The sequence below is a fragment of the Carassius auratus genome, chromosome 31, assembly GCF_003368295.1.
Source record: "Carassius auratus strain Wakin chromosome 31, ASM336829v1, whole genome shotgun sequence".
Classification (NCBI taxonomy): domain Eukaryota; kingdom Metazoa; phylum Chordata; class Actinopteri; order Cypriniformes; family Cyprinidae; genus Carassius; species Carassius auratus.
The window spans coordinates 5,922,879-5,938,289 of NC_039273.1; the positions used below are offsets into that span (position 1 = coordinate 5,922,879).

At 36.8% G+C, this 15,411-nt stretch overlaps 1 protein-coding gene across 2 annotated transcripts in view; it reads right to left on the reverse strand.

Moving 5' to 3' along the window:
• LOC113050327 (contactin-4) overlaps positions 1-15,411 on the reverse strand; it is a 135,970-nt gene that overhangs the window by 2,930 nt on the left and 117,629 nt on the right. Inside the window, exons 13-22 of one of the 2 annotated variants that reach the window (XM_026213182.1) lie at positions 12,767-12,942; positions 10,466-10,583; positions 9,899-10,057; positions 8,490-8,639; positions 7,215-7,285; positions 5,308-5,542; positions 4,954-5,069; positions 3,451-3,637; positions 3,226-3,338; positions 76-244 (exon numbers count right to left, since the gene is read on the reverse strand). In XM_026213182.1, the coding sequence (XP_026068967.1) occupies positions 76-244; positions 3,226-3,338; positions 3,451-3,637; positions 4,954-5,069; positions 5,308-5,542; positions 7,215-7,285; positions 8,490-8,639; positions 9,899-10,057; positions 10,466-10,583; positions 12,767-12,942 (1,494 nt within the window). Of the gene's footprint in view, positions 1-75; positions 245-3,225; positions 3,339-3,450; positions 3,638-4,953; positions 5,070-5,307; positions 5,543-7,214; positions 7,286-8,489; positions 8,640-9,898; positions 10,058-10,465; positions 10,587-12,766; positions 12,943-15,411 lie in introns of both variants that reach the window. The other variant, XM_026213180.1, reaches the window with a different exon arrangement.

A 15,411-nucleotide genomic window follows, 5' to 3' on the forward strand; every position in this document is an offset into this window, starting at 1 on the left:
TCAACCTTTTTCTTTTAAATAAAATAGCATAGCATCAAAACTGAATTGAAAAGAAGCCAATTAGCAGAGGATGACCTGATATTTTGGGAATGGTGATCTGTCGGCTGCTGCTGCCTTCCCCTCCTTCTCCAAAAGACCTGATCTGGATGATGTACTCCTCATCGGTAGGTAGCGACAGCTCCACTGAGGTGGTGTTGGTCTCCATAATGCTGGGCCTGCTGAATTGGTTCCGCTTATACAGTACCTACAAAACAATAACAATTTATTTTTAAAAATTTACCTCCATTCACACTGTCCCGCTTGTTATCAGAATGATATGGGATTTACAACGGCTGATGCAAATCAGTCTGTTAAAAATATTTGAGCTCCAACTGTAAGTGATATAAAGGTTCTTTTACACAAAATGCAAATATTTAGAGTGAATATTTGGCACGAAAGATATCGAAAAGAAAAAAAAAACGATCACATGGAGCTTTCACACCAGGGGCGTGTCTAGGGGGAGGCTGGGGGAGGCAATGCCTCCCCTAGGATAAGCCCTGCCTCCCCTGAGAAATGATCTGTCCCTCTGATGATAAATTAAAAAGTTAAAGTGGATTGTTTTGTGCATATTTTCCGTAGCTTGCAGATTGGTCTGATCCAACAAAAATCCAGTTTGGCGCTGTTTGACAGTGCGCGCGCTTCGGGGGTACGCGCTGTTTACCTGGCAGAGCTTTAAAGCAGTGGCGTGTCCAGAAGCCAAAGGGTGGCAAGAAAATTAGATTTGCCAACCCAAAACAGCGTTTGGGATCGAAGTGCATTGACAGCTGAACAGCCTGATTTTGTCCTCGATTTCTGCCGAGGGTAGGATGTTAATAGTTTTGGTTGTGGGGGATAAAAATGTCTCCACAGTCTGCTTTCGAAGAAATATCGTTGCATTGTGTGCTGCGCACATTCTATCAGCTGCAGTTCTGGCCCAGCGGGATTAATATACTGCGACATACATTAACATCACAGTTAACTCATTCACATTTTTTTCATCTGTTTAAATCCTTACTGGTTATTTAAACGTTTAATTCGTGTCCTTTTCTGACGTGCGGTTTTTCTGAGCACAAAGTGCGGCCCGAAAACGAAAAAAGCCCTTCGAACTGTGCCTGATAAGTTATGTTTTGTGCTAATACTGTCAAAACACACAAGGTTTGTGTATAGACTCATATATTTAAAACGAAAACAACTGAAAGAAACAGATGCATTTTCTGAATATTAGAGGCGCGCAGGTCTTAAAGGGACAGTAGGCTACATGCTGCCGTGTGAATTAAAGGGATAGATCACCCTAAAATTTTATTTCTATCATTTCTGTTCTATTTCTATTTCTGTTTATACACTCACATGTTGTCCAAAACCTATATTAACTTCTTTCTTGTGCTGAAAGCAAAATAAGATATTTTGAAAAATTAGGATAACCAAACAGTTGCTGGTCCACATTGACTTTTATAGTAGGGGGGAAATTACTGTGGAAATCACTGTGAACCAGCAACTGTTTGGTTTTCCACCTTCTTCAAAATAGAGTTAATGTTTAGTAGAAGAAGGAAACTCATTCAGATTTTTTTTCTTCACTATTTAAATTTATGGGTGAATTATATGTTAATGAAACAACAAACACACAGAGAAAAATCAATAATCTATACTCTTGACTGAAAAACTTTAATTCAGTTGCTTTAATAGGAATCAGTGTATATAGTTTTTATTTTTATATTTGTTCATTACATTTTTTTAATGCTCCTTCTAAATACACCCCTTTTACCTGAAAATGAAGCACTTTATTTGTATAATATCTGTATTTGTAATGTGTATCTTTGTTCTCATTTTTTAATAACAAAGATAAAATAATGACAAAGATTTTCATCCATGCACTTTGGCCTAAATATCTGCCACACTCTTTCATATTTTGTTACCTTAAAAGGCTTTATAATAGGGAAATTAGTTTGGCTGTGATGCTCAAACAGCTTGCAAAATAGAAAAACCAACATGACAAAGAATCAGGTTAAAATCATGGTATTTTCTAAAAAAAAAAAATTTTTTTCGATTTTTATTGTATCACCCAGCCCTGTGGGAGACCAAACCCATAGACTCCAACCCCCCATAAAATAATAAAAATATTTGCCTATGGCAAGCACCACTAATAATAAAAAAAAAATGAAACTATATTTAAAAAAAGTTATGTTGCCTCTGCTAATCATATCATAATTGAAATTCTTATAGTTTTACAAAAATAGCTTTTATTTCAACTCTCTAAATCTCCTGACACCCTGTAGCCGAATATATTTCTAGGCCTACGTATTTACATTTATTCATTTAGCAGACACTTTTATCCAAAGCCACTTACAACCACAGAATAATATTCAAATACTGTTCTCATACTGTTTAAATGAGCATATCAAAAAAAAGTTTTACCTGGGGCCGCATTCACAAATAAACTTATAAGAGGCTACAAGTAGCTCCTAACTGGTGAATTTAAGAGAAACTACAAATAATGACTGCTAATGTGTTTTACAATGAGTAATTCACGAAGCATTTCAGCCCTAAAAGTAGCATCTACTTCTGGACCAGCTTAAAAGAAGAAACAAATGAATTAACCTCCTCTCTATACAAACGTAATGTAAGATTCATTTAAAGAACTCTTTTGTCCTTCTCGGTAACCTACTTGTGTAACACGTCTTCTCACAAGCAAACACCTGTCACTCATTATCAGGCAAACACCGTGATCTGTTATATATATATTAATCTGTCATATCTGTTGACCTGGTTTAACTTTTATGTGACAGCCCTATAGTCTAATAGGGGCCCTGTGTCTATCTCTGGGTTCCTGGCTTAGAAAAAGATATGCATTAAAAAAGATTGTGTGTAATATAGCTTAATTTTGTGCCGATATTTTCAATTGTCTATGTTGCCCCCCCAAACAAGCCAAATGCCCCCCCAAACATGACATCCTGGTAACCCCTCTGTTTCACACCAGGATTTTCAGCAATTAAATTCCAGTAAAACAATAAAAACAAACCAACAGATGCTTTGTGACATGTCTGGAATCGTTGCCATACACATATCAAAGCATTTGGTGGTGCACTGAAAGCTGTTTAATCATTGAGCAATAAGTTGCTGTGTCACATTGTGAATGTATTTAAGGCTAAAGAGTGTTGTTAGATATGCAGCAGACAAAGCTTTTCAGTCCAGCAAGAAGATGTGACTTACCTTGTATCCCATGACCTCAGATTCATTTTCCAGAGGTTTCACCTGTTCCCAGTTCAGAATGATTTTGGAGTTTGATGTATTCCACATGACTTTTGACGGCGGCTGGCTAGGGGCTGGATGAAGACATAGAAAATGTAAAAGTGCTACTACCCTTAAACCTTAATGCTCATGCATTCTGTAACATCTGCTTCAATCATTCCGTTTAAAAATTAAAAAGTTACTTACGAGGCTTTTTGGTGGTAACGTTGACCGCTGGACTTGGTGGTCCTGTTCCTGCTGTGTTGTAGGCTCTCACCGTTATATAATAGGTGGTACATCCTTTTAACCCTTGAATAATGGCCACCGTCCGGTTTCCTACTGTCCTTAGCAAACTAGCTGTGTCTTCTTTCTCATTCTTCTCCCAGTATCTCAACTACAGAGAAAGACAAAACAGAACCACTCATTAATAAACTTGGTGCAAAATCATTTAAAACTAGTGGGACAAAGAATTCACTTATAATTTTCTTTGTGGCATATCTGAATTCCAGGCTATCTGCTTATAGGTGCTTTGGGTACTCAGCCACTGAAGTGTGGCGATATTGAAATGAACCTTAATGAACTTGAAGGGCTTATTGAAAAATGCTAATTCACTCTCTCTTTATTCTTTCACTTTTCACCAGCAATATAGCCATTTCTTGGTAATCGGTAATCGTTGCAGTGCTCATATTTAACCAATTAAACCATAGCATTTTGAAGTGTAATGTTGTGGGATTTTTAAAAGAAAGATTAAAAATTCAAGAGGAGTAAATGAAAATATTTAAATGGGATGATAGCGGGATAGAATGGTAAAATATGGGATAATCCCAGGAAAAAAGAGAGGGTTGACAGATAGTCAGTATAGTTTATAGACCGCCTCCCTAAACTCTCAAAATTATGAATGTCCACTGCTGTCTGTACGAATTTTAAATGTTTTTGAAAGACTATGTTTGCCAAGACCGTATTTATTTGATAAAAAAATCAGTGAAAAACAATACATTTGTGGAATATTAATACAATATTCCTGTGATGGCAAAGCAGAATCAATCAGTAGTTACTCCAGTCATTGGTGTCACATGATTCTTCAGAAATAACTCTAATATGCTGATTTACTGCACAATATATTTTATTACCAATATTGCTGTTGTGGAAATTCCCAGGATAGTTTGATTAATAGAAAGTTGAAGAGAACAGCATTTATCTCTTTATTTTTTGTAAAATTACAAATGTCTTTACTGATACCTTTAAACAATTTAATGTGTCCTTGCTGATTAAAACTATTTATTTCTTAATTTCTTTCTTATTAATATGGTTCTTATTCTAAATCTAAAGACATGTAGTTTTAAATGAAGAAGGTTTTAAGTATCAGGTTTTTTAATGTGACTAATGGAGTCATTAGTTTACGAAATTATGAGCTAATCAATGTTTTGTTTTCATTTATGTTAACAATAGATTTATTTTGTAGGATTTAGAAAAAAAAAACATTTATAGCTCAGTAATAAGAACAATTAAAGAATATCCTCATTTGAATAAAATGTGAGTGATGCTTTACATTTCTTGAAGCATAATTTAAAAGTACACATTTTGAAGTTTTATTCATGTTCATTAAAAAAAAAACAGTTTGTAATGATTTTCAAGTTTTCAACAGGGTTATGAAAAATAATGATGATATGTATAATGAATGTAACTTTATTTTGACAGTATTTAGTGTACCTCATAGCCGAGAACACGTTTCTTGCTTGTGCTCCAGGGAAGGGCTTTCCAATATACCTCAACATCAAATGCTGAAAGACTCTTGGCTCTGAGTCGACTGGGTGCCCTTCCAGGCTCTGGATTCGAAGGAGAAATTCTTCGATTAGAACGTTTCATTCAACAAATGTCTTCAAAGTCCAACTCTTTTTGAAAAACAAGGCAGACCATGATTAATGGGTTCTGGCACAACACGCTTCAGTTAACTTGGCTCCTATCAACTGCCTGCTAAGCGTTCCACAGCGAAATGTCAAAAGGTACATTCAACTTTAATTTCTCTGTTGCACACCACCAAATGCTACGGTTAATGTGACTGACCCTCCTCAGCAGAGTAAATGGTAACCACGGGTCCAAAAGGTCCTTCCCCCTTGTTATTGTACACGCCCACTTTGACTTGGAATGGAGAAAAGGGTAAAATGGTCTCGTTTTTGAAGACGTATTTGGAGGCTTCAGGAGAGGGAACTGCCGCCTGCATCCACCCGGTGGCACCAAAGGGCCGGAAAGCAACCACGTAGCCAAACCCTGCTCCGTTCTGCAGCTCTTCAGGAACGGGCTGCAAACACACATTCACACCCACAAAGAAAACACATAAATCTACAGTACACTAAATAACCTTTATTATAAATCCTATCCAAAATATTATCATCGTACATGCACATAATAGACAAAAACAACCACGTTTTGGACATGTACGATGGTAATGACTTCTAAATGTCATGCTTTCACTGGGTAACCATGAGACTTGTTTGTAAGGCGTGTTTTCTATTAACTCGAGTTTCAAGAGCAAACATATTTCGGCCGTGAAGATGACAGGACTATGACTTCCCTGACACCTGTCAGGCATCAGATGGCGCATTGGCGCTAATCTCTGCTGTGGTGCGAGGCAACATCTGTCATCCCGGCCCCTTCAGCAAGAGAGGGATTCCATCTCCCAGGAAATCGTTTTGCCAGGTAATGATATCATGGTGGTTTTGTTTGAAGTATCGGCTTGCCACTGACCATGCGGTAATGCGGATCGGTAACACTGAGACCACCAGAAAATAGCATTCATTAATCCGAAACCATGGCATGTGGACTCAAAGAAGGGCGTCAGATTATGTTTTCACACTTGAACATGTGTGCAGTTCATTGACTGGACACTAGAGGCTGGCTGTAAAAGGGAATCTGTCTCATAGACTCCCCATGTTAAATGCCCAACTTGACAGCATAAAAAACTATTTTTGCTTGCAGCATGGTACAAAAAGTGATTTTGGTCTACATAGCAAATTTTGCCCTTCATGACAACTGTGAGGGGGTGAATATTTTTATAACTCATTCATTTAAATTATATTAAGTGAAATTTCGGCATAATTAAGGGCGTGGCCACTTGAGTGGCAGGTGGGTTGCTGCTGCTGACACTGCCATCGAGCTAGGTGGGGGTGGCTTCAGCAACCAGCTCCCGCCTTTTTGCTCATTTTCGATTATCTGGCAGTGACGCGCTGCCAAGATGGTGATGGCCCGCTCCGCCTACTTTGAGCTTCAAAAATTTTTTCTGAACTTGTTGCAATGCAATATAAAAAAAATTCTGTAAAAAATACAAAAGTTGCTGTCTTATACTTTGGAAAAAAAGGTAACTTAAATCTACAATATGTAATAGCTTTTTCTTTAGATGAGCACCTATGACGCCTTAAAATACAATATGACACTAGGTTTTGTACAGTAAAATCCACCAGTACTCCTGATATTACTGATAGTTTTGGAGTAAAATAAGACATGAAATTCTCTAGTACAGTAGATGGTGTTCTGTGATATCCGTCATTTTAAAGACAATGCAATGAGAAAGTCTTGAAGTGAAGTTTCAAGCTCCCTGTGACAAACGTCTAGCTCAATAGATAACACCAGCTGACTCTCAAACCTGAACAATAGAACATGTCTCCATGAAAGGAGATACAGAGAGAGAGAACATCATCTTTGAAAAGTTCCTCACAAAAATTCACGGGTAACTCCATTTAATTATCTTCGCTGCTTCTCTTGTATGACAGCGGCAGTTATTGCTGCGCAGCTCTTACAGAAAATGAAGTGTTATGTGTATCCGCTTTACTATGATTAATGAAAACCTCAAATAAAGGGAACAATAGTGTCTGCAAAAGGAGACTGTATACAAAAGACTCACTAAAGGAGAGGAACACACGCACACACACACACACACCAACAGACGGGCAAGTGAAGTGCACAGGCCATCTTACCTCCCAAGTGATGACTAACTCTGATCGACTGCCACCTCCTCCGCTCACGTTGGCTGGGGTGACCTTGGGAACTGGAGGAAGGATAAGATTTCCTCAGTCCTGCTTAGGTCTGACCATTTAAGACTTCAGTTATTGCATATGATTTTATAATATGGATATGATTATGTTAAACAATGTTTAATGCATACGGACATGTTTATATTTTTAGATGCTGGCCACAATTTCTATTTCTTTACCTTTGCAACTACTTGTCTGCCCAGCACCCAGTTTCATTGTTTTGGATGTGCGGGCTGTACCTTTTCATTCTATTGCACAATTTCTATTTGCAAATTTTTTTGTACAGTTTGAATGTGAACTGACAATTAAAACTGATATGATTTGTACGTTTAAAAATGTCAGAATGTATAAAAATAAGTGTATATTTTTAGATAATGGTCACCATTTCTTTTTTGCAATTTTTAATCACTTTTTTTCCCTTTTGTAGTCCCTGATGTGACCATAACATTCAAAACATTCAAAAAAGGGACAGTAAAAACATGCATAATGTTTAAAAAATGGTTTAAAATGAAATATCAAAATATCATGGTTTCTAAAAATACTAAGCAGCATAACTGTTTTCAACGTTAATAATAAAAATAAATGTTTCTTAAGCAGAAAATCAGCATATTAGATTGATTTCTGAAGGATCATGTGACACTGAAGACTAGAGTAAGGGTGCTGAAAATTCTGCATTGCATCACAATAATAAATAACATTTTTAAATATATTAAAATAGAAAAATAGTTATTTTCATTGAAACAATATTTTTGATAATAAGAAAATGCATCCTTGGTGAGCTTAAGAAACATCTTTCAAAAACATTAGTGTATATTTATTTATACAGCATATTACCATGTATGTATGAGGACAAGAGTATATTAAATGGACCTGCAGTGTGAGAAATTAATTGTTTAAAGTACAAATATGCCATATAGCCTTTTAGTAATTTATATGAGGCTATAAAACTGCATGCATAACTACATTTTTAAATTTTTTAAGAAATGTGATTGGTGTTGGCACATGCGAAATAAGCAGTAATAATGTTTAAGCATTGCAGGAAATTATTGTGTGGTTTCTAAAGTGCTTTTTAGTATTTTACTATGCACTGCTTCCAAGTCTCTGTGAAATTCTGGTTTGACTCCCTCATTCAATGTAAGTATGGAAATAGTGCAGATTCACACCACAGGATGCTAATTGAAAGAGCCACATGCAGACTGATGTGACAGAAGCACTCACCTGTTTCTTTAGTCCTGGCTTTCTTCGAGGGTTTGCTGGGCTCTCCTGTGCCCACTGCATTCCTTGCCAACACTCTGAACTCATACTCCACCCAGGGGTTAAGCTCGATGACTGTAGCAGTCAGATGTGAGCCCCCGACCACCTTTGGCACTGAAACAAAACAAAACACACATAGTGTGAGACAATCCCCCTTGTGAGCGAGCACAAGCCCTCTACATGCTCACACAAACACCAGGCACAGCACGCATCTCTCCTGCTTGGTGAGATAATAGGCTCCATAGGTACAATACAAAAACTGGGCTTATCGACAGGTGCTGTGAAAGCAGAGAAAAAAATATCACCCTACATCTTCAAACTAGGGCTGTCATCCTTAATGCATTAATGCATGCAATTGATTTTAGAATCCTTAATGCATTAAAATAATTAAGCGCAATTAAAGCAAAACCTTTTTAACGCAATTTTGCTTATCTGCTTGCAATCAGATCATTTTAGGATATTTTTTTTCTTTCATTTGTGCTTATATGGGTTTCTTATATTATTTGGTTCTTTGGTGTCCTTTTGGATTTTCCAAGTGCCCCGCACATGACATGCTGGGAAAAAAAATAGTAGGCTAAAGTGTGTGTACGATTTACTAATTCGTTCCTTCAATGTACTAAAACGTGAACACGATTACTATTGCATTCCCTCGATTTACTATTTCGTTCACTCCGATTTATAAATAGTGCGCACGATTTACTAATTTGTTCCCTCGATTTGCTAAATTGTGCGCATGATTAAGCAAATCGAGGCAACACAATAGTAAATGTGTGCATGTTTTAGTACATTGAGGGAACGAATTTGTAAATCGTGCACACAATTTATTTATTTTTTCTTGCATGTCATGTGCGGGGCTCCGTAGAAAGACATCTAAATTTATCTTGGAAAAAAGCTTGAAGAAAATACAGATTTTTGAGAATCACCTTTTAATCTTTTTGTTTACTTTGCTGGATATAGCAAATGACGACAAAATAAACATCTGAAACAAGATAAATGGTCTACGCTTAAATTCATGAAAAGTGCAATTAATCGCGATTAATCAGAGAAAAAGTGTGTGATTAATTTGATTAAATATTTTTATCGATTGACAGCCCTAGTTCAAATGTTTGGGGTCAGTAAGATTTTTTTTTAAAGAAATCAAATACTTCAAATAGAAATTAATACAATAAATGACTATTTTAAAATACAAAACTGCTTTTTAAATAGTAACAATAATTCAAAATGTTACTGTTTTTACTATATTTTTGATCAAATAAATACAGCCTTGAACATAAATGACTGAAGAACATAATAGGAGAGGAAAAAGCAGGGGGATGGAAAAGGAAACTATGCAGCAAATGTTTTGATCAGTGAAGGCTGGTTTGGAGCCCAACCTGTGCTAACAGCTTGCCAGCCGAGGGAGAAAGGGGTTCTAGCCTGGATGGTGTAGGCAGTAATTGGACTGTGATTATCAGGACCAGGCCTCCAGGAGAGAGTGGCAGTGGTATCTGTGACTTCATCCACATGGATGCTGGTAGGGGGGCCGGGGGGACCTGAGACAAAAGACAGCCATGCAAACCAGAAACACACACACACACACACACACACAGTCACGTTTGTAGGCTGCATATAAACGCCCGCCTAAAGCACAGCAGTGCAGCTGGTTAACTTTGAGCTACTTGTTTTCATTGACTTTAAAGCTCTAATTAGATTGTCTCATTTTTTTATTGGTATTTTATTTCTTTTTTAACTAATAGGAAAACCCATCTTTCCTTTATTTGGTAAATATTTCAAGAGCTTGTTTAAGTCTGTGACACTGTATCCAGTGGGTTTAAAAAAAAAATTTTATATTCAAAATGTAATATTCAATAGTCATAGTGTGCAAAAGATTATGCTTGTATATACGATATGATATATACAATGTGAATGTGTTATATGGGTTTTCAAGCATTTTTTTTCACCTCTGACAATCAGGTCTGTTGCGATGGAGCTGCTGTCCACCTTGGTCTGCACTGCACACGTGTACTTCCCAGCATGCCTCAGCTGAATGTTCCGGATCATGATGTCACCTGCCGAGTGCTGCTAAAAGAGAAAGATCGATGTCATGGTAATGATTCATAGTTTGGGTAGAGAAAGGAAATTCATTTTTAAATTAATCATATTTATATCTCATATAATTATATTTATATTTCCTATGCTTGTTTTTAATTGTTTTAAAATGTACGTACACTACTGTCCAATAGTATGGGGTTGATCATATTTTTTGTTGTTGTTTTTGTTTTTAACAGATGTCTTTAATCCTCACTAAGACTTTGATTAATATAGCAACACAAATTTTAAATAAATGTTTTCATTTTCATGTGTTTTAAAATGTAATTTATTCCTGTGATCGCAAAGCTGAATTTTCAGCATCATTTCTCCAGTCTTCAGTGTCACATGCATGATCCTTCAGAAATCATTACAATATGCTGATTTCATGCTGATTTGTTGAAACTGTGATGTTTTTTTAGAATACTTTAATGTATAGAAAGTTCAAAAGAAAAGAACTGAATTTTTTTGTAACATTATAAATGTCTTCACTGTCAGTTGTGATCAATTTTATGCATCCTTGCTGAATAAAAGTATTAATATCTTCCAAAAAAAAAAAAAAAAAAAAAATTATTATATATATATAATTTTTTTTTCGGATTTCTTTACAGCTGTTCACAAACTAGGAGTAATGAGGCATCGTTATAAATAAAAAGTGTTTTTTTTTTCTACCGTGGCTTATTGCCTTGAAAGACTCTTAGAATCGTTTAAATGACTTAAGCAAAAGCTAGATATGTGGAATTAATAATTTTGCATATTTTTCCTTATCCAGGGTATACACTTTCTCCACATTCTTCACTCAAGTGCTGCTATTAAGATACATCACTCACATTAAATCATAGTAATCATGTTAGATAATATAAGAGTGGCAGTTTTCGCTCTTAAAATAGAGCACAACCATCTAGAAAGTTCCCCATTGCTTGTTTCTTTGGCGACGGGGCTCATACGGATGACATGATGAACAAGATGCTGAGAATCAGCCCCTCAAATAAAATAATAAAATAAAATAAAAAAATTATATATATATATATATATATATATATATATATATATATATATATATATATATATATATATATATATATATATATATATATATAAAACTATAATATATAATATATATATGGACTTCTAATGAAAAGAAAAGGAATCTATGTGACTTTATAAGTGCTGTAATTAATATCATTGGATGGGAAGCGTAATTATACTCTAGATTAATAAGAATGGGTTGTCAGTGGCTGCACATATAATGGGAAAATCTCTTATCATAAATTCACAGACTCAAAACTTTGGAATTAAATAAAAGGATTAATGTGATTTTTTTTCTCCCAACAATTCAGTTGAAGGTACTCGATATGAATACCTTAAGTACAATATGTTACCAGTTACAGTTTATATAATTTTGCATATATGTATGTGAAGTGAATATGGCAATCAGGTTCCAGCTAATAGGTAAAGCATTAGTCCTTAATATTTCTTAAAAAAAAAGGAAAAACAACTGGTTAAAATTAATTAAAAAAAATGTCTCTGTTCCAAAACTAAGCATAGACTGCCAATAAAATAATATAAATGTGATATTTATTAAAGGTTATGGTGGCATTAAATAAAAGGAATTAGGAATCTTGATTTTCTCATGTTATTTTGTTCTATATACAGATCCCCTGTAAAGACTTTGTCTCAGATGACTGGGACAAGACCACAGGAAACTGATGATTCTTCTGCACAATCTGGCTTTGCTGCAGCCTGGAATTGAACTGCTGGTTTTCGTCTGATCACAGGAGAACTGGCCCCAACTGAGCCTGGTTTTTCCCAAGGTTTTTTCACCATTCTGTCACCGATGGAGTTTTGGTTCCTTGCCGCTGTCGCCTATGGCTTGCTTAGTTGAGGAAACTTTTTACAGCGATATCGTTGACTTGATTGCAAATGAATACACAGATACTATTTCAACTGAACTGAGATGATTAAATCAGTGAATACAGTGATGGACTGCCTTAATAGTCAATTTGGATTACTGACTGTTTTCCTAATTAATGTTCTCCAGTTGCTTTGACGCAATCTTTTTAGTTTAAAACGCTATAAAAATAAAGGTGACTTGACTTGAGTATATAAGTGCAGTCATAATCCATTGTGATGGATAGATAGATAGATAGATAGATAGATACAATCAATCTTACTCCGCCAACTTTTTCAAAGTATCCTCCATGGCTGCCGAAGTGGATGAGCTGCTCATTGAAAAACCAGGTGAACTTGAGCTCCAACGAGGGATCGTAGGACACCTGGCAGGGAAGAATGATGCTCTCACCAACGGTCACGTCCAGCGTGTTCGGAGCAGTTGTAATGATAGTTGGCTCTGGAAAACAATAAACAGTGGGTATAGAAAAGAACCACCCCCCTTTAAAATAATCACATTTTGTTGCTTTGAAGCCTGAAGTGAAGATGGGCCAAGTTTTTGTTTTATCCAGTTGTATCAACTCAGTGCAACTCAAAAACATTCAAGTGAAAGATGTCAGATAAATGTCAGAAAAAAAAGAATCACTGAGTTGTAGAAAGGATCACCCCCTACTAAAAACCACCTTCTCGATAGCACACAAAGCCATTTGACTTTCAACTGTGATCAGCTGTGGTCATTTTGAAGAGCTTTCCAGCATTTCAGTCATTGGTAGTGCAACTGAAGCAAACAATCAACTCTGGGTGGCAAGGCAAAATCAAAAGATCTCTGGGATAAAGTTGTGGACACACAAGGAAACTGGACAGAGAGGGTACCATGAGGCCTAGAGCAACTCTGCAGCAGTTGCAGGAATTTATGACAAACAGTGGTTGTTGTGTGCATCTGACAACAATATCACAAATTCTGCACAAATGTGGCTTGTATGGGAGGGTTGCAAGAAAAAAGCCGCTCTTCAAGAAAGGCCACATGCAGTCACGACTGAGCTTTGCCAAAACACACGTTGAACATTCTGAGGCAGATGAGACTAAAATTGAATTATTTGGCCTCAATACCTAACAATATGTCTGACAGAAAACCAATACAGCTCACCATCCAAATAACAGCATTTTTACAATAAAGAATGGAGATGGTAAGATCCTGTTATGGGGCTGTTTCTCTGCAGCAGTGACTGGAGCACTTGTCAGGATAGAAGGAAAAATGGATGGGACAAAATACTGTCAAATTCGTGAGGAAAATCTTCTGCCCTCTGCCATAAGGTTGTCAGCGGGAAGAAGATTTACCTTTCAACATGACAATGACCCAAAGCACCAAGCAAAGCTGAGCACAGTGGATGAAGGAGACAAGGGTGAATGTCCTTGCATGGCCTCGCCTCGTCAGAGCCCAGACTTAAACCCTACTCAAAATCTGAAGACTGCAATCCACAAACAGTCACCATCACATTCAACTGAACTTAAACAGTTCTGCCAAGAAGAGTAGGCCAATATTGCAAAGTCTAGATGTGCAAAAGTGATGTGGCATACAGCCAAGTATGGTGACCCATACTCAGAATTTGTGCTCTACTTTTAACCCATCCAAAGTGCACACACACAGCAGTGAACACACACACACACCGTGAACACACACCCAGAGCAATGGGCAGCCATTTATGCTGCGGCGCCCGGGGAGCAGTTAGGGGATCCTTGATCAAGGGCAACTCAGTCATGGTACTGAAGGTGGAGAGAGAGCACTGTACATTCTCTACCCCAACCTACATTTCCTGCTGGCCTGAGACTAGACATTGCAATCCTTAGATTGCAAGTCCAACACTGTAACCATTAGGCCATGACTGCCCCAACATTATTACACAAAATTAGTAGAGACAAATACCAACTGACTAAAGCAAAAAAATATTTTTTTCTATACCCACTGTATTAATGGTTACACTTGAAAACCTTTCAAAAAGCACCATTATTAACTTCTAAAGCCATTAAAACTTTTGAGTCAGTGAGATTTTTTTTTTTTTCTAGAAATTAATACTTTGATTTAGCAAGGATGCATTTTTACATTTTAAAAAATATAAAACATACAAAACAATTAATATGTAATAATATTTATTGAGCATGAGACTTCTTTCAAAAACATCTTATGGAACCCAAACTTTTGAAGTGTAGTGTATATTAAATAATTTACTCATCTGCCATAATAATGTCTTTCAGTTATCTTAATTTGGGAGATTTTCATAGAGAGAAATTGATTCATTCAATTAATTAAGCCCCTAAAGTCCCATCTGCTCTCACAGAATGCACTACTCCGAAAAACAGAAAACACACCACCAGCCCCGGCAGCCCCGACAGCCCCGACGCTCACTTTCTTTCCAAGTCTCAGTTCACACAGAGAATGAGAATGATGACCATTTTCAGAGTGCAGCTTTGTGTAGAACAAGCACAAAAAAATCATCTGCAGTTCACTTTTGCGCCTCTTGAGGGTGCTGTGTGTATTCTGCTCAAACGTCACTTTGGCTAAATTAAGCACGTGAACGATACCCCAGACACCCAGCACGAGCTCCAATCTATGTGTGAGGATTCGATTCTGGAATTACAGGTCTACGACACATGAAACAACCTTTCCCCATCTCGACTGATATCAAACTGGAAAGGCAAAGCTAACAGGTGCATTGCTGTGGGTTTTGTACCGAACACAATGAGGGGCCGTCGGATGAGGCTCGCTTCTTTTATTGTTTGGATGAGATCTTTCACTGACTCTCTGTCAGATTCACACAATGGGATGACAATACGGCACTGCCTGGTATTCCACTGTCAACTCTTAGCCTGGCAATTTAATTCAAAATTCAACATCACTTGCCTTGAAGCCCAGAAGAGTGCACGTTACTCG